Source organism: Dermacentor variabilis, chromosome 5 (assembly GCF_050947875.1).
Source record: "Dermacentor variabilis isolate Ectoservices chromosome 5, ASM5094787v1, whole genome shotgun sequence".
Classification (NCBI taxonomy): domain Eukaryota; kingdom Metazoa; phylum Arthropoda; class Arachnida; order Ixodida; family Ixodidae; genus Dermacentor; species Dermacentor variabilis.
In genome coordinates, this window is record NC_134572.1 from 179,061,278 (window position 1) to 179,079,439 (window position 18,162).

Here is an 18,162-nt window from a genome sequence, read left to right on the forward strand (position 1 = left end):
GATGAGTACGTGCGACGGGCTGCAGGGAAAGCTGTCGGCGCGCAAGACCTGGTGCCTGCTCAGACACCTGATCGACCCGTTGAGCAGCAAGACCGCAACCAACCGCAACCTCACCAAAGTTCTGAACGCGTACGATGGCAACGGCCAAAGGCTAATTGAAGACCTCAAGACGGAGAGAGGGCGATTTCCGATGCCGGAGGAGTACGGGGGACCGGAAAATCCGGCATTGGATGAACCGTTCACCATCACGGAATTATTAACAGCCATAGACGAGAGTAATAAGACGAGCGCACCCGGAACGGACGCCATTACATACAAGCTGCTCAATAACATGAATGATGCGGCGGCACGCGGGATCCTGGGTCACATCAACAGAATCTGGGAAAGCTCGAAGTTGCCCGCAGAATGGAAAGAGGCCGAGGTACGGTTCATACCTAAACCCGGCAAAACTCTGACCATCGAGAACATGCGCCCCATCTCGCTCACGTCCTGTGTGGGCAAGGTCATGGAACGCATGGTTCTCAGAAGACTTCAAGCACACCTGGACGAGACAAGTCAGATGCCGGCGACCACGTATAGATTCCGCCAGCACCTGAGCACCCAAGACGTCCTGATCCAATTACACGAACTAGTGATTAAAAGAGCAACAAGGCACGCGCCCCGGGGTATACTGGCTTTGGACCTCAAAGGGGCCTTCGACAACGTGTCCCACGGCAGCGTGCTCGAGAACCTGCGCAAGACGGGGTGTGGCCGCAAGACCTACGGCTATATTAAATATTTCCTAACCAATAGAACAGAAACTATCCGTATAGGAAGTGAATGGTCAGAGCCTGTGGAGCTCGGAGACAGGGGTACCCCACAGGGGTCTGTCCTATCGCCTCTGCTTTTCAACCTAGCACTCCTGCCCCTGCCCGAACTACTCAATCAGATCGAGGGCGTGGACCACGCGTTCTATGCCGACGATATAACGGTGTGGACGAACCGCGCGGGGTCCGATGCCTGGGCGGAGGAAGCCCTGCAGAGAGCGGCAACGACCGTCCACGAGTATGCCAGGACCTGCGGCCTGAGCTGTGCTCCACAGAAATCGGAGCTGCTCATGGTACAGCCCGGAAGACCAAAGAAAGAGCCGCCGCCGAACATAATCATCACCATCGACGGCACAGAGATCAAACCAACGCAGCAGATCCGGGTACTGGGCCTGCTGTTGCGCAGCGACGGCAAGGCGCACGCAGCCGTCAACAAAATCAAGACCACATCCGAGCAAGTCCTGAGCATGATCCGGAGAGTCACCAACCGGAACAGAGGAATCAAAGAAGAAGACGCACTGCGCCTGATGCGGGCATTCGTCGTGTTACGCGTAACGTACTCCGCCCCGTACCTCCAACTTGCGAAGGTGCACCGCGAGACGCTGAACACGACGATAAGGAAAGCAGTCAAACTCGCTATGGGCATCCCAGTCTACTCGTCAACGCAGAAGCTGCTGGAAATGGGTGCCCATAAGACGGTGGAAGAGCTGGTGGAAGCACACCTATCCCAGCAGAGAGTAAGGCTGAGCCGGACAGAGCACGGTCGGGCCGTCCTACGCAAGATAGGATGGCAAATTGAACAGCTACCGACAACGGAACCGCTCCCCACAACGTGGAGAGACATTATTAAAACCAAGCCCCTCCCCCGGAACATGCAGCCGGGGAGGAACATCGAGAGACGCTCTGCGCGGGCCAAGGCATTGGCTCGACAGCTGGAAGAGGACCCCGAGGTCCTCTACGCGGACGCCTCGCTTCCCAAGCACGGAACCACAGCAACGGCGGTCGTCACCACCATTGATAAACTGGTCACAGGCGCGTCGATACGGACGACGAATATAGCCGAAGCAGAAGAAGTGGCCGTGGCCCTCGCACTCGCACAACCGGGAGTGAGGACCATGGTCACAGACTCCCAGACGGCCTACGCAAGCTACCGCAAGGGGAACATCTCTTCCGCGGCACTAGCGATCCTCACCAAATGCAAATCACCGGGACGGGCCGTTGAGCTCGAGTGGGTCCCGCTCACTCGCAAGTGGAAGGCAACGCACTCGCCGACCACTATGCCCGAGAACTTTCAATCCGGGCCGAGGACGAGCCATAGCTACCGCACCCCGTGACACGCTACAAAGAAATCAAGCAAATGTACAGAAGCGGCAGATGTAGGCTTCTCCGTCCGCATCCGCAACTCAACCGAATGCAGCAAACGATCGTGCGACGCACGCAAGCGGGGTCGCTAGCGCATCCCGTGCTCTTGCACAAGATGTTCCCAACAGAGCATGACACTTCATGCCCTTTTTGCAGACGGTCAAAAGGCACTCTAGCACACATCCTTGCAGAGTGCACTAAGCTCAAGAACCCCCCACCATCCCTACCCCCCACCCTCCCCAGCCCCAACCCCCCCGAGCGATGGGAGACCTTGTTGTCCAGCCCCGACCTACCGACCCAGCTCGCGCTGGCGGCTAGGGGCCAGGAACTGCTGGACGCATATGGGACCTGAGAAGAAGGTTCCACCCCATCTGGTGCCAGCGCGCACCAACCGTCACTAAGGGCTCAGCACAAAAGTTGATTCTCTCTCTCTCTCCAAGGGGTAGCTGCCACTAGGGAAGAATGCGAAGAATTGGCACGCGACGCACTGGCCAGACATACTAAAGAGCTTGCGTTATTGGCACGATTGGGGGCATGATGGTTAGAGCATGTCAGTCGTTCAGTCCAACAGGTGGTCACACATTTATATTTTTTAAGGAGGCGCGAAACGAGGTGAGAGCGGAACCTGACTACCAATACCAAGCACAATGTGGCAGGAATGCGTCAAACAATGCTCCGCATTAAAATTAATAAGTCTCCGATGTTTAAGTTCCATTACCAGGTCCTTACGTGCTAAACTATATGTACACAGACTGAACGATACACTTCCATCGCACTGTAGTGTCACAAGGATCCACAGACCCATCCCGTACACTTGGGGTAATAGAAATCGTAATCAAGCGATACGCCGGTGTTTATTTCTATCTTGTTTACTCGCGTCTCTAATATAAGCTATGATCGGTAACAACCTAAGAATAACAAGGTTATATGTACGCTGTCCAACTCAAACACATTTTTCATAAGTGCACCAGCCAATTAGGTGACTTCTATGACGTCAAGCGGTATTGCGTGTTTATACGACTGTTTGCTCCGTACAGATCTTTCCTTCAGTCACGAAACCTGAACGTTCTGGAAAATTTTATGGGTCATCCTGATATCATCACTGAGCGAAAGGAAGTATTTTAGCTTGAAGGAAGCAGCTTTCGTTTTTCGATAAGCCTAGCTTTTACATTAGCAGAGCAATGCCATTAAACTGTGAACGAATACTTGGCTCTCTTTCACAATTAAGCATGGGTGACTGCTTAATTTTCACCTTGACACCTACTTCGTTCACCGCTGCTGTACCAGGTACTTGGAATTTTTGCAAAAATATCTATTAAAAACCGTCATTACTGCGGAAAGTAACGAAGCGGCTTCTATAAGAATTTTTATTGCTTGTCAAAATAATCTCTATGTTTAACGCAACCGGCAGAATATTTTTTTTCGAGTGCACCTTTTATTCCTATGACAAAATGTCAGAAAAGCAAGACAGGCTTAAATGTAATGCAATAATAGATTCAATCCCTGGGTTTTCTTGAGTATGGCTGGCATACCATTGCCGGTGGTAGCAACGGGGTATCCGCCTATCCTTAATTAGCCAAGACACCTGGGCCAGTTAGTGCTTATTACAGACTTGAGACATCATTAACTAGCGCGAAAAAGACATCGGACGACATTCGGTCCTGTGTGCTTCTCGCTGTCGTGCGATGTCTTTTTCGCGCTACTTAATGATGTCCTAAGTCTATAATAACTGCCTAGCTTTAATTTGTTCCCATGTTTCTTTGTTTCACTCGCTTTAGCGAAGATGTACCAACAAGCACACGTCGCTACCCCTGTCCGTCAAACAGCTTTTATCTAAACCTCTCTAAATAGAACCAGTGAGAAGGACTCACCTTCTCTCCGGCTGACGAAGGCGCCGCCGACTGGACTAGCAGGTCGCTGCGGCCCAGTGTGCCGCAGCGGTTGGCACGCACGTCGAGCGTGTAGGTGGCGCCCCCTGAGCCGTTCACGTACACGCAGTCCGGGTCATGCGAGTAGTCCGTGCTGTATACCAGGCCCAGGAAAGAGCCATTGAAGCGCAGCTCAATGCGCATCAGCCCCTCGTGGCACTCGGCCGATATCACTGCGAGAAAAAAAAGTAAGGATCACGGTGGATTTGACCCTTCTTCTTTCGAGCAGCTTTTGCGTAGATGTGAGGCCCTCCTCGTGTAGAAAGACTAGCTGTGGGCCTAGCGAGCGAGCTCATTGTTCTTGAGCTAATGACTAGAAGTGTTCGTCTAAGCTGTCCACAGCCTGGCGAGCACCTATAATCCTATCTCGAATAACTCTGGTTCCTGGGCAGAGCCACCACACGTGGTGAATCTCTGCTGCAGATGCCGGGGCAGCAGAGTTTGGATACTTCAGGGGATCTTCGGCTGTCGGACCAGGTGACGCAACGTGTAGGGCCACCTCTGCTTGTAGTGTCTAAAAAGTGTCCTTTAGAAGGGCTTCAGCGGTGGCGTCGGTATGGCTTGAATATATGGGTTATGGCGCTGCAAGAGTGGTACACATAGGAACACTCAGGCCCGCGTCCATCTCGTTTTTTTGTGTTAATGTGCCTGCGTGTTCCGCGTTTGCAGTGCCATACACCACACAGGCGAAGGGTGACTCCCCAATCTGAAAACTATTACGGGGAAGTGAGTAGACAGACGGGGTGGGAGGGAGGGCGGAGGGGCGAGAGGGGAGGCTTTAAGGCACGTGTTTACAGAACACGGAGTAGTACCAACGAAAAATTTATTTTTGGGCTAAAACGTAAAGGGAGGAGGGGATCGTGAACCGAGATTATTAGATTGTATATCTGCTGTGGTATCATGGTGCGAATTTCTGTCCGCGTTATCGTCGTACTCCTGATCATGTCCCTGTACCTAGGCACATTCACGATCAATAGGGGAGGCTTGTGAATAATATGTTTATCTTTGTAAATTTGTGGCGTCTTGCAAACTCTATTGAGCTGATGCACAGTGCCGAGGGTGTCATCGTAGAGGTTGACCACACACATGTTCTTCAGCGTATCGGTGGCTTTGCGTCGCTCCCGGCTTGCATCTTAAGTAGTAAAGCGTCTGGATTTTCTGTTCCGTAGCTTCGAGTGTACCTTGTATTTGAGGAAGCGTTGGAGCGATAAAGGAGACTCAAACTTCTTGGGAGGCAGCAACTACGTCTGTGCACACGACGCAGTATTCAAGAGGGACAGCCGTCTCCGATACTCTGGCATGTTTGTCACGTCGCCGAAGCTTTCCGTCACCCGTCTTAGATCCTGCTGCAGCGTGCTCATGATTCATCTAGGCTCGATGCATACAGCCGTCCAACACCCCGCCAACCCCTTCACGCATTTGGAGTCCTTAATGAGACAGAGTTTTCTCGCCTGTTTATCCTGAAAAATGGCATGCCGGTGACGTTGGCCAATGCTCCTTACGCCTCCAGCGTTACATTTTTAAGGGGAAACCTGTGAAGAAACGCGGTTTCATGAACAACGCCGGTTCCGTGAATTGGAAGGGACGGGGTGTTCGAAGGCGGTGTGAATCAGGCCTTATGTTTAACACTTCCCAGTGACAAGAGACAGGGCACGAGCTAAGTCTCAACTCTGATCCTCCTGTGCCAGAAAGATGTTTAGTAAGAGCACTAGGTGCTGTCCAATAAAGGGAGGCCATGAAGTTACCGGCCGCTTCAGGCGCACGCTGACCCGTATCAAGGAACGGATAGAGCTGATAGCTATGCGCGGTTTGGAGTTTGCTATTATCCCACACACACCTTTTACAGTATGGATTCCATAGAACGACGTTGGCATTTTCGTGCATTTCAGCGGCGGGTGTAGCTTTACTGAGGACGAATGCCGATACCGCAATGCACGAGAAGCACGGAAGTAGTCACCGCAGCATTGCAACGGCAAAACACCGAAAACTCGAATGCAATGCCAAAATTTATGCGCACTTCTAATTTCGATGCGCAGTTTAAGAAGCTGCGAATCACTAAATAAAAACAAAGGCTTGCATTTGCTGAAGAGAGAGAAGGAGAGAGAGAGAAAGCAAGGACAGGAAAGGCATGGAGGTCAACCGGAAGAGCAGCCGGTTTGCCACCCTACACTGCGGGGGGGGGGGGGGGGGAGGAAGGGGAACAAAGTAATGTTGCATAAAATGTACGACATGGTATACAATTATGTTTACTAAAATACGGGACCACGCATCGCAGACAGTTCAGCATGCTACAATTTAGCACACTACCTGAAAGTGCATAACATAACCCATCGTGATAGCCCAGGGGCTATTGCGTCGCTCCACTGAGCTGTTAAAGCACCAACCGTATTGTCTTCAACAAACTAGAATTGTCCTTTCTAAACAGTCAGCCATCGTGAGTGCCCGCAAGTGTCCATGATTTACAGGCTGGCGCTGGCTTCCCTTGAGCATGCGCAGATAAGTGTTGTGCCGCCCTTCATTTTCCCGACACTGCGACCTTTAAGTTGATAGTCGGCATTTGTGTTGTCCTGTTCGTCACTTCTTGTGTCCGTGCTTGCACACATGCCTTTCTGTAACACGAATGCCAACCAACTTGCTCACACTTTTAGTCGTTTTAGGTTTTGATGACTCTGCGGAAGCGATTGCTTGGGGTGCACGGTCTCGACGCCATCTGTCTTTGGTCCAAGTGGCTGGAATATTTAATACCATCTTTCAGCACCCTTAGACATTTCGCTTGTATGTCTATCAAGTCCTGCTACCAATAATTCGCCGCATTTCGGGATGCCTTCGACCGAAGTGGTCGAGTACACAAGCTTATTGTTTGGTTGAATCGTGACAAAGGGCATGATGATGGTGACAAAAGCTTCATTGAAGAATATCCTACGCTGATGTGGTTAAACCAACTCCGATAAGTTGTCGTGTGAATGCTGTGTGCTTGTTGATTTTTATTTCTTTGTTTTGTATATTTAAAAATTTTTCTTACACCCTTTATGCGTCAAAAAAAAATGCGAGTAACAGTCACCACAGGACCACCGTGCCCTATGACATCGTTATTCGGTTTATTTTCCTCTGTTTCAAAGCAAATAAAGTGGCGTGAGCAGAAATCTTATTTGCGGAGAAGTTGCGCGTGAGTGTTAAACACGCAACCACAATAGCAGACCTCGGCTACCGACAGAATGACAAGATCGAGTAGCTGGCCCCGGTTCCTTACACGTTTCTTTAGACCTCCCCCCGGTAGAACAAAGTCAAGTTGCTCGAGGTATCTTTATTCTTGCTACGTGAGTGGCTTATGCTGTCCATCTGATAGCATTTTTTATGCAATGGAAAACTAAAGTGTTAATAAAGGACCTGGGTTCTAAGTTTTCAAGCTGCGTAATTGCTTATTTTGACGCCGCCATTTTCAAAAGCGGTGTGTCACCGGTTTTTGCCTTTTCCATAGCACGCTTCCGGCCTAGAGCATTCTAAAAAGCTCTATGTATAGGCATTTTCGTTTAGATTGCATCTACTACACGTACCTTTGACGCGAACGGGCACCTCTCCTGAATCCTTGATGAAGGGTGCGTAACCGGGCTCGTCGATGTGGCCATGACCATGATCGTAGAGCGGTTTTCTTCGCGGGGATCCCGTAGGTCGCTTCTTTACCCTCTTGATGGCCGGAAGCCGTTCCACTAAGCCTGGTAGTGTAAAAAAAAAGTAATGCATAAACAACTCAGATAGACAGGGTATCCATTTCATTCCTTGAAATTGAGTAGTCCGGTACGGAATTCGAAGTAAAGATACAAAAAGATACGGATATAAAGATGCAGAACTCTTGTCATCTTGCTTGACCTTTGGGCCCACATCATGCTGACATCATGTGCGCACATCAGGCTCGGACGTGTGTAGGAAAAATAATATCCCATAATCAAGAAGGCAGTCGGGCTGGCTGTAAGGATAAGGTACTTCATAGCTGGCGTGGGATGCTTGGGCTGTTTTTTAAAAGGAGGTCCTGACAAAAGAGCGCCCTTAGAAACTGGCTAGTGTTAGATAGTCCCTTCTTGCTTCTCTAAACATATAGTGTTGCTAAGCAACAGCGAAACATTAAATCAGTTATGCGAAACGCAAAAAAACCTTTTCAGAGGCTTTCATGTTTGCGGGTCTAGTCGTGATCAACCTAACTGCGGTTTTAGCAACGACACAGGAAAGCAGGTATTAATGGCGAAAGGTTGACAGGGTTTCGACCCGAATAAGGTCCAGGGGGTGCTCGTGTGGCGCCGTAAAGGGCCTATAACTTACGCACAATATCGGTACATTGCTTGTAGATACCAGCTAAGAAACATCCGAAGGGAATATCCATACTTATAAATCCAAAACTGTATTGCGATATCGCCATTCAGATAAGAAAATAGAAGTTCCGTTCCGTCGAAGTGTCCTCCAGTCAAGGCATGGAAACGCGTTTCGTTCTGCGAATGTTGAGAGGGATATGTTATGGAAGACAATTGTAATGGTTCATTTGGGCAATGCAGATAACTCATTTATAAAGTACTTATATAAATGTGTTTGGCAGCTTCAAGAATAGACGCTCCGATTGCATGCGCTGGCATGGGTAGGTAAAGCCATATTATGTGACGATTCTATCTATGCGGTCCCATTTGTGGCTTATCATTTGTCGTCACGCCAAGTGGCGCATTTCGTGGATGGCGACAGTACAGCATCGTATGATGCAACGATTAGTAAGAAATGAAAAACGAAACAAACCAACAAACAACGAAAAGAATCGTTACAAAGTCCATCCCTGAATTTCTTTACCTCGTTTCAGATCTCCGAACACGTATTATGTTTGGTTGCGTAGAAACTGAGTCACACAATAGAACTTGTGGATATGTGCAAGATGTTCGGCTGGTAAAGCTTAGTTGATAAGAAAATGCGCGCGCGATGCGCAAGATGAGAGTTCGGTGCGCCCCTGCGGCAAGTTGTCTTTTTGGTCACTTAACCTTATTTTCCTTAAACCTTACTATTCCCACACTTCAATTCAACAGCAATGAACTTATACTTTCTCTCACTTCGTTGTCTGTTTCATTGTATGTGGCGACTAGCGAAAATTTCCGCAGATCCCATCTCGCGATGAATTTCCCCAGGAACTCTGTTAGCCCTGAAGCAATGTACCGACACACCATTATGCCGAGGCGGGCATGACCTTTATGTGCACTCTTTATGTATGAGGCGGGCATGCAACAGGGTTCTCTCTCGTGCTTCCGACGCAACACGCTGCGTCATATAGTGGTGCCGCCGCGAAGTGGACGTGTCGCGCACGTGTGAATGCACGTTCAAACAAGAGTGTCTGGGAATATGAGACGCGGTTTCAATTTGACCCAGCACCGTATAGTTTTTTATATATATTTTTTTTCCAATGAAGAGTGCCACATACCCAGTGACACATACTCACTGACCCAAATTAGCGTCGACGTGGTTAATTGAAAAGCAGCACATACGATGATGATAATGATGCCTTATTTAATGGCACAAGCCCACTGGGGGGGGGGGGAGGGAGAGGATATGCTATGAACCGGGTGACAATACCTAGCGAGCCAAGTTGACGGCAAATAGGTTCATCACACCCAATAATCCAAGTTAGCGTGAAGATTGTTCATGGAAGGGCGCTACATACGCAGTTACATATACGCAGTTACGTATGTCCACCGCTGCATAATTAGTTCATTCTGCCCAAAGTGCGCGCTAATTATGGCAAAGAGATAGTTCCTTTTGCAGCCGTATCATGGAATACATTACAATTTGCCATAAAACTGCAGAAAGCCCGTTCATTTTGTGATGAAGCGAAAATGTTTTGTTATGTGGTATGTATGTGAAACTATGTACTCTATAACCTAATTTTGGTTTTAGCCTTGACAATCTTATTTACTCCAACATGTCACTTAATTTTTAAAAATCTTTAAAATTCTTTTTCCTCCTCTTCTATGTTAGTTTTATTTAGTTTCACAATATTGCTTACTGTCGATATATTAGTGTCCATTAATATCTTCAGTTACTTATATCTGTATTTCATTAGTTATCATTTCTATTTTTGTACCGATTAAGCTACTATTTCATGCCAATGGAACTTTTATGTTAACCATGAACAGGAGGTCCCAATTCAGTTTTGACTATGGAACCTCCTTATGTATACCTTTATCTGTAAAGTATAGTAATGCAATAATAAAGATTGATTGATTGATTGATTGATCAAAATTGGTCAGGTGGTTGGTATTGGACAGTGCTCCCACAGCACAGAAACCAGCACAGAAACCTATTACACCAAGAGCTATCCACTGATCCAAGTTGGAGGGAAGACTGTTGCTAGACAGCGAGTTCCCTTGGAGTGCCTGAAGTTCCATAGTAAGCTTGTCGCTTTAAAATTAGGAGAAAACTCATCTACGTTTCTACGAACTATGAACATCAACGAGCTATCCAAGTTTGAGAATACATGTAGAGCGCGTTGACGGACGCGTCATTGGTGACGTTCTTGCTAAGTGCACTGAGGAACGGAGGCAGAGTGTCCATCGCAGTTTTCTTCTGTGCCGTTGCTCGTGCGTCTGTTTGTTTCACATTTTTGGAGTGAAATAAGCAGCACTCGTCGCATGCGTCTGGTGGCCGAAGCTTCAAGGCCTGCCGAAACACCACTGCTGCGTGATGGGGTGCTGAAATAGGTACAAGAACTCGCCGCCGGCACCGTTCTACATCACTATCCGCGAGGCCTAATGTGCGGGAGCGACGACAGCCATGCATCGCCGCTTTCTTTTTAACATGCTTTCTTTTGGTCGTCTCGGTATTTGTTGCACTTATTACGTTTACACGGATAAGCGATTTGGTTGTGCTCGGCGTACCATGTTTTTCTTCGGTTTGTGCATCATTGCAGCATGCGGCCAACGGCATTTTGCTTAGGTTCCGAAAGCCGCTTGCCGCTTCTACCGTTTGTTGCTTTTGTATCGCGTTGCTCTAGCTGGGGTTCACGACTGCGCGACGGCACGAGTGCATCATGTTGTGTGTGAAAGTTGCTGAGGCTTGCAAACACTGATTCTTTTGGTTTTATGCGGCCGGGTAAATCGTCGCACTAGCTCTCACGCAGTTAATGTTTTTGGCTCTATTTTATAAGGGGCTTTAGTTACGTTGAATTGTTGCTGGTTGCTTCACACAGAATTGTCGTTGTCTTTCTTCAAGCGCGAGGCTTTCGCCTTCCTTCGTTAACGGGATTCTGTTTTATTGGAATCATCATCATCAGCCTATTTTGTGTCCACTGAAGGACGTAGACCTCTCCCTGCGAACCCCAATCAACCGTGTCCTGCGCCAACCGATTACAAGTAGCTCCCGCGGATTACTTGATTTCAACACCTCACCTCGTCTTCTGCCGTCCTCGACAGCGTTTCCCTTCTCTTGGCACCCGTTCTGTAACCCTAACGGAGCGCCGGTTATCTAACGTACGGATTGCATGATCTGCCCAGCTCCATTTCTGTCTCTTAATTTCCATTAGAATATCGGCTACCCCCTTTGCTCTCTGATCCCCGCCGCTCACTTCCTGTCTCTTAACGTTAGGCCTCACATTTTTCGTTCCATCGCTCTTTGCGCTGACCTTAACTTGTCCGCGAGCTTCTTTGTCAGTCTCCAAGTTTCTGCCCCATATGCTAGAACCGGTAAAGTGCACTGATTGTATACCTTTCTTTTTAGTGATAATGGTAAGCTTCCAGTCAGGATCTGACAATGTTTGCCGTATGCGCTCCCCCAGACCATTCTTATTTTTCTGTAAATTTACTTCTCATGATGAGTCCCCTGTGAAGAATTGACCTAGATAAGCATACTCATTCACAGACTCTAGAGGCTGACCGGTGATCCTGAACTATTGTTCCCTTGCCTCGCTATTGATAATTATCTTTGTCTTCTGTATATTAATCTTAAACCCCACTCTTAAACTCTCTCGGTTAAGGTCTTCAATCATTTGTTGTAACTCGTCCGCAGTGTTGCTGAACAGGGCCATGCCATCTGCAAACCGAAGGCTGCTGAGATATTCGCCGTTGATCCTCACTCTTAAGCCTTCCCAGTTTAACAGCTTGAATACTTCTTTCAAGCCTGCAGTGAATAGAATGAGAGAGATGTGTCTCCTTGTCTGACCCCTTTCTTTATAGCTATCGTTCTACTTTTCTTGTGTAGAATTAAGGTAGCTGTGGAATCTCTGTAGATATTTTGCAAGATATGTACGTAAGCCTCCTGCACTTCTTGATTACGTAATGCTTGCATGACTGCTGGAATTGCTACTGAATCAAATGCTTGTTCGCAATCTATGAAAGCTATGCAGACAGGCTGATTGTACCCTGCAGATTTTTCGATTACCTGACTGATGACATGGACGTGATCCATTGTAGAATATCCCTTCCTGATGCCAGCCTATTCTCTTCATTGTCTGAATTCCAGTGTTGCCCTTGTTCTATCGGATATTATCTTGGTGAATATTTTATACAATTCTCGAAGTAAGCTAATGGACCCATAATTGTTTATTTCTTTAACGTCTCCATTTTTGTGGATTAGTAGAATGTTGACATTCTTCTATTTCTCTGGGACCCTTGAAGTTCTGAGACAGTTCGTATAAAGCGCCACCAGCTTCTCAAGCGTGATGTCTCCTTCATCTTTGATTAAATCGATTGGTATCACATCTTGTCCTGCCGATTTTCTCCGTTTGATATCTTGCAAGGCCCTTCTAACTTCATCGCTAGTTATAGAAGGAGCCTCTGCAACGTATTCATTACTAGGTACATGGTAAGAAAGAATGGACCGCAGCCGGCATTTACCTAGTGACACGAACCCCCGTAAACAGCCAACATTGTTGGACTGCACTGGCTTGAGGATCAGCCTATATTTTTGGTGCGATAGCTAAGTAGCTAAATAACCACAAGGAAAAGCGGTCTGAGTGTGGCAAGAATGCTGTTCTCATTAAAGAAATCGGTGTATATTGGTCCTCTTATTCTTCTCGCCCAAGTATTAAGCGTTATTTTGTGTAGCGCTGAAACTCAGTACTGATGGACCATAAGTAAGAACTCCCGCAGCAAAAGTCAAAATGAAGCGCAGTTTTACCTTCACCGGTTGGACCTCTCGAAACCGCATCGTCGCGCTGCAAAAAGTCAACGATTACACTTTTGTTGCTTTTTTCTTGGCTCCCCCTGCTGGTCTTGAACAACGATGTGGCTTCTGCGGTGAGCTCGCCTTCCAAGGACGAGTTCGTTGACGATGTCGTCTCCTCTAGCGAGATTGAAGAAAAATTTGCGAATGTCGAATTGGACGTTAACAAAAGTGACACTGTGTTGTTTGACAAGGTAGAATTCATGGACCCCACGGTGGTGTCTTGAGAAGATACCTGCAAAAAATAATGATGAAATGGTTGCTGCATGCCTCTGTAGGGAAAACAAGTAAATTTTATTGCCTTTTTCGCTATAGTATAAACTTGTTACTGCAATATTTTCGTAATGCTCAATCGTCTGACAGGCCTATATGGGCGTGAAAAGTCCACCTCCAATAAAAAGAAAATTACGCTATACTTTCTGAAGCGTTTTGGTGTTTTCCGAGTAAAAGAAACGTGAAATAGCAGATAACAATCTCGCAGCTCAAGCAGGATTCCTTGTTTAGGAAGGAACACCACATTTCTGAACGCAACAAGGCTTACGGAACATTTTAACATCTTGGCCTGGTCGGTCTGTGGAAACTTCTGATAATGATCAAAGGCAGTAAGCATGTTAACAACAAAATTTTCATCTGAGAGAATGAACTCACACCATAATCGGATATAGCTTTCATTTGTTATTGCAGGGTGACGTAGTTAAAACTGGTTCAAGTGTTCCTATCGTAATTTTGAAGACCGGAAGAAATACTTCTTAGCATACGCAGAGCAACACAATATCATCTAAAAGCTTTCGGTAAAAAGGGGTTGTTTTCATCTAGACAATGTTCGTCCGAACTAGGCTTGCCCTCTTCGTCGAAAAATTCAACAACAACAATAACAAATATTGCTGGCTCTCCTGTAATCGAGAGTATATGTGAGCATGAAATGGTATCCGGAAAAGCAGATTGGTTGGAGATGATACTAGCAACAATATTAAAATGGGTGTCATGGATGTTCTCAACGGCCCACCCCACCACACCGTATCTCGCCATACTACGCATTGGTCCATATGGACGCTGCCCAGCTAGAAGAAGAAAAGCGGCTGAAGGAGGCGCCACAAAACCCGCGTCGTGGAACAGACGGACCGCTGGCATTTAGAAGCACACAAAAAAGCGCCAAAGGGCGACAATGAAGTGTGTGGTGCCCTGTATCTGCCTTTTGAGCGCCGCTATAGTGGAAATGACAAATAAAACTCGTAAAACTTCAGCGTACTAGAAGTTAGCCTGAGTGATATTGTGAACAAACATTAGAAAGAACTCAGAAGCAATATTTTTGTAACTTGTTTGGGCAGTACGTAGCGTATGTAATGGGACGTTGTAATGTATTGCAGCCTTGGATTGGGGGTCAGAGACCACATTTTCTTAAGTGTTGATTGCTTGTCCGGATGATCTCGCTTCTCGCAACTTGCCCAGATGTTCTCGTTTGAGTTCCCGGATAACGGCTCTAGCTTTTGGCTCAAGGTCACTTGAAGGTCGCCGACAACGGGAGCTAAAAGCATTTAATGAAAAGAAAAAAAAACTTCACTGCAGGCCGGGAAACGTCTCAACTTTTCTTTGCGACGAGTGTCCTATACGAAAACACAAACAAAATGAATATGAGTAATGAAGTGCCGGAGGCATTTCGTGTACAAATGCAGTGTTGAAATTTATTGCAATGCTTTACATAACGTTTTAGCTCATTTTAAATTAAAGAGAAAAGAAACGGGCAATGCAAACAGCTTTCTGAGCTTCCTGCGTGTAGCCAAGGAATATGTGGTTGCAGGAGAGCGAACAGTGTGCGCCTATTTGGCTCATGTGGTCCGCAGTGGTCGTGCTGCGTGACTCGATCAGCGCCATCAGCGGCCGACCAGCGAGAAGACATATCGGATAGAAGCAGGAGCTGCGCTAGGACTGATAAGATAAAGTTTAGAAGAAAAAGAAATTGAAAGGGTGCAGTGCTTTGTCGCACAGCATCGAAAAACACAGCTGTTTCACGGCGGTGAACAGTTATAAATAATTTGCAACAAGTTCTCTGGCGACAAGTAAGCTGTTCGCTGTGCATGATCTAACGACAGAGTGTTTGTAATGCGTGTGTCAATTTATGGTGGATTGGACAATTGGCAAGGGGCGTACTGGCCCGGGAAAAAAAAAAACTGGCCAAGTGGCAACCCTATTCCCAACGAGAATAGTTCTCCAAAGTCACTGTGGCTGTACTTTGATACTATAAGATGCTATGTATGACCAGCGGAATGCCTGGTAAATATTATTTTCATGGTTTTATCATTGATGGTACGCCGCTTGTTACTTACCTTGCGATGGGCGCATTCTACTGCAAGGATAAACATCAGCACAATCTTCGGAGATTTCAACGCACGCGTCCAGGAATAACTGGTGCTCTTGGTCATCTCTGCATGCTGGGCATCAGTCATTTCTTGTGGGAATACGAGCACCTGCGGAGGTGGTGTTGGTTACCTTCGTGAAAGTGTGATTTCAACTGAAAGATTTAGATATTTATGCATTAGTCTCGCGCAAATCATATGCTTCGGAACTCACTTATACCGCGATACACTAGTGCGCAGAACGCCCAACTTTTTCGTTACGCATCTACGAATGGCCTCTAAAGACAAAGTAAAAAAAAAACTTTGTCGGAACTTAGCAGCGCTCACCCTACGTATACTTATCCAGAATATGATGATATTGCGACGACTCGACAACTGCGCGCGCATGCATCACGGGTGACATAGTACACTCAGTTATCAAGGTGACGTTTCTGTACCTCGTATCTCTCACAAACGTACGATTTTGTGCCCATTGCGACGCACTCGTTTGCGCTCAACACAGGTCGAGTATTCTGCTAGATACATTCAAAGGGGGTGAAGTTCGCTTATAACACTCTGAAGACATGCGTGACCGATGGTGGAATCGAACATCTGTCTTCTTCGCACAGCAGCACAATGATCTGACCATTATGCCATGATGGCATGCATGCTTTTCTGGTGCCGAACTCGCTCTTTCAAACATGTGGCGCATGAGTCACGTGCCAGTTTTTCGCGGTCTTTTGTCGTAAAGGCCAGCGCTTTCACACGCTGTGTCAGACTACACTGCCTTTCCGATTGGCCCACGCTTTGCGGCCAGGAAATTTTTTTTCAAAATAACCTTTCATTAAACCTTTCTAATGGCATTTCCCGTTTCATGTATGTACCTGCGAAGGGTGTGAAGGGCGCGGATAATTCTCTGACAATAATTAAATATTACACTGGTCGGTAAATGAGATGAATATATAATCAGGTATTTCGCATGATAATATTCAACCTAAATTTCTGCCCACTGGCGGAGGAAGGCCTCTCCCAGCATCTCGAATTGCCCCTGTGTTGGGCTAGCAGATTCCAAGTTTGCACGTGCAAATTTCCGAAGTTCACCAAACCACGCAATTCACTGCCGTGCTCGACTGCGATTCCCTTCTCTTGGTGCTCATTCTGTGACTAAAAATGCAGCAGAACTGATCTCACGATGAATGTTGATGTTACTAAAATTAGCAGTGAAGCAACGTGTTGACACACAGCACACAACGTGTTGACACGCATGGCGCGTGTGTGCATATATACGATTGTCTAAACATTTATGACACGGGTTGAACACCGCGCACTAGAGAAATATAAATGCCTTTTTTGTTATTGAATATCATTGTACAATCGGTGTGGCACACGCCCAGTGACCCAAGTTGTCATCGAAGGGATTCACCGCATAGTGGCCCGTACCCAGTCACACATACCCAGTGACCGAGGTTGGCATGAACCAGGTTCACTCAAAAGCGGCTATACCCAATGTCACATACCGAGCGGCACATGCCCAATGATCCAAGTTGGTGCTAAAGCGGTTCATTGAAAAGCGGCAGGCACCCAGTAAGGAGCACATGCCCAGTGACCCATACTCAGTGACACATGCGCAGTGACACATTCACAGCGACCCAACTTGGCATCAAACAAGTCCACTGAAGAGGGGTACATACGCAGTGACACATACCTAGTGAGCCAAGTTGGAATGAACCCGGTTTATTGAAAAGCAGCAATGTCCAGTGTCACATAACCAGTGGCACATACCCAATGACCCAAGTTTGCGGTAAAGAGCTTTATTGAATAGCGGTGCATACCCAGCTGAACATACCCTGTGAGCCAAATCGACGTAGCTAGTTTCACATACCCTGTGAAGCTGATACCCAAGGAACGATTTGGAGCGGCACATACCACTACATAATTTATTTATTTATTTACTTACAATACCTTACAGGGCCCAGAGGCTATTGAGTAAGGGGGACGAACAAGGGTAATATAAGAAATGCAAAATATGCTGGTCGAAAAAAAAGGGAAAGGGAAAACATTGTACAAGGCTAGTACTAAAAAGCAGCAACAAACATGAGCAAAGTATACAAAATAATTGAAGTGTACAAATACAGCAGAAATGTCTGACACATGACGCAAGAAAAAAAATAAGGGATGTGTTTACAAAAACACAGTAGCCAAAAAGTGCGATATTTTATACAGGAGAAGTTTTAACGTCACGATGTCACTTGAAATTATTCGCGCAGCTGATCATGGAATGATTGATGGTTGCATATGGATGCAATATTATCGGGAAGATCATTCAAAATAACGATGGCACGTGGAAGGGCTGATGAATTGAAGGCTTGTGTTCTTCCGTATATGCGTTTGATGCTGTACTGATTATGTAAACGGCTCGAAATGCGTGACGGCGCTTCTAGAGGTAACGCAGATTGCCTGGTGCAGTGGCGATATTTATGAAATAAGCATGAAAGAGCGATTGAACGACGAATATGCAAAGGCTGAAGACAGATATCAAGTTTTATCTTTGTT

The 18,162-nt window shown here is 46.8% G+C and overlaps 1 protein-coding gene across 2 annotated transcripts in view; it reads right to left on the reverse strand.

Moving 5' to 3' along the window:
- LOC142583371 (uncharacterized) overlaps positions 1 to 15,737 on the reverse strand; it is a 79,892-nt gene extending 64,155 nt beyond the window's left edge. For both annotated transcript variants that reach the window (XM_075693804.1, XM_075693803.1), the window contains exons 1-4: positions 15,601 to 15,737; positions 13,232 to 13,511; positions 7,651 to 7,809; positions 4,040 to 4,269 (exon numbers count right to left, since the gene is read on the reverse strand). In XM_075693804.1, coding sequence (XP_075549919.1) covers positions 4,040 to 4,269; positions 7,651 to 7,809; positions 13,232 to 13,511; positions 15,601 to 15,720 — 789 coding nt within the window. In that variant the 5' untranslated portion in view covers positions 15,721 to 15,737. The remainder of the gene's footprint in view (positions 1 to 4,039; positions 4,270 to 7,650; positions 7,810 to 13,231; positions 13,512 to 15,600) is intronic.
- Positions 15,738 to 18,162: the final 2,425 nt, after the last annotated feature.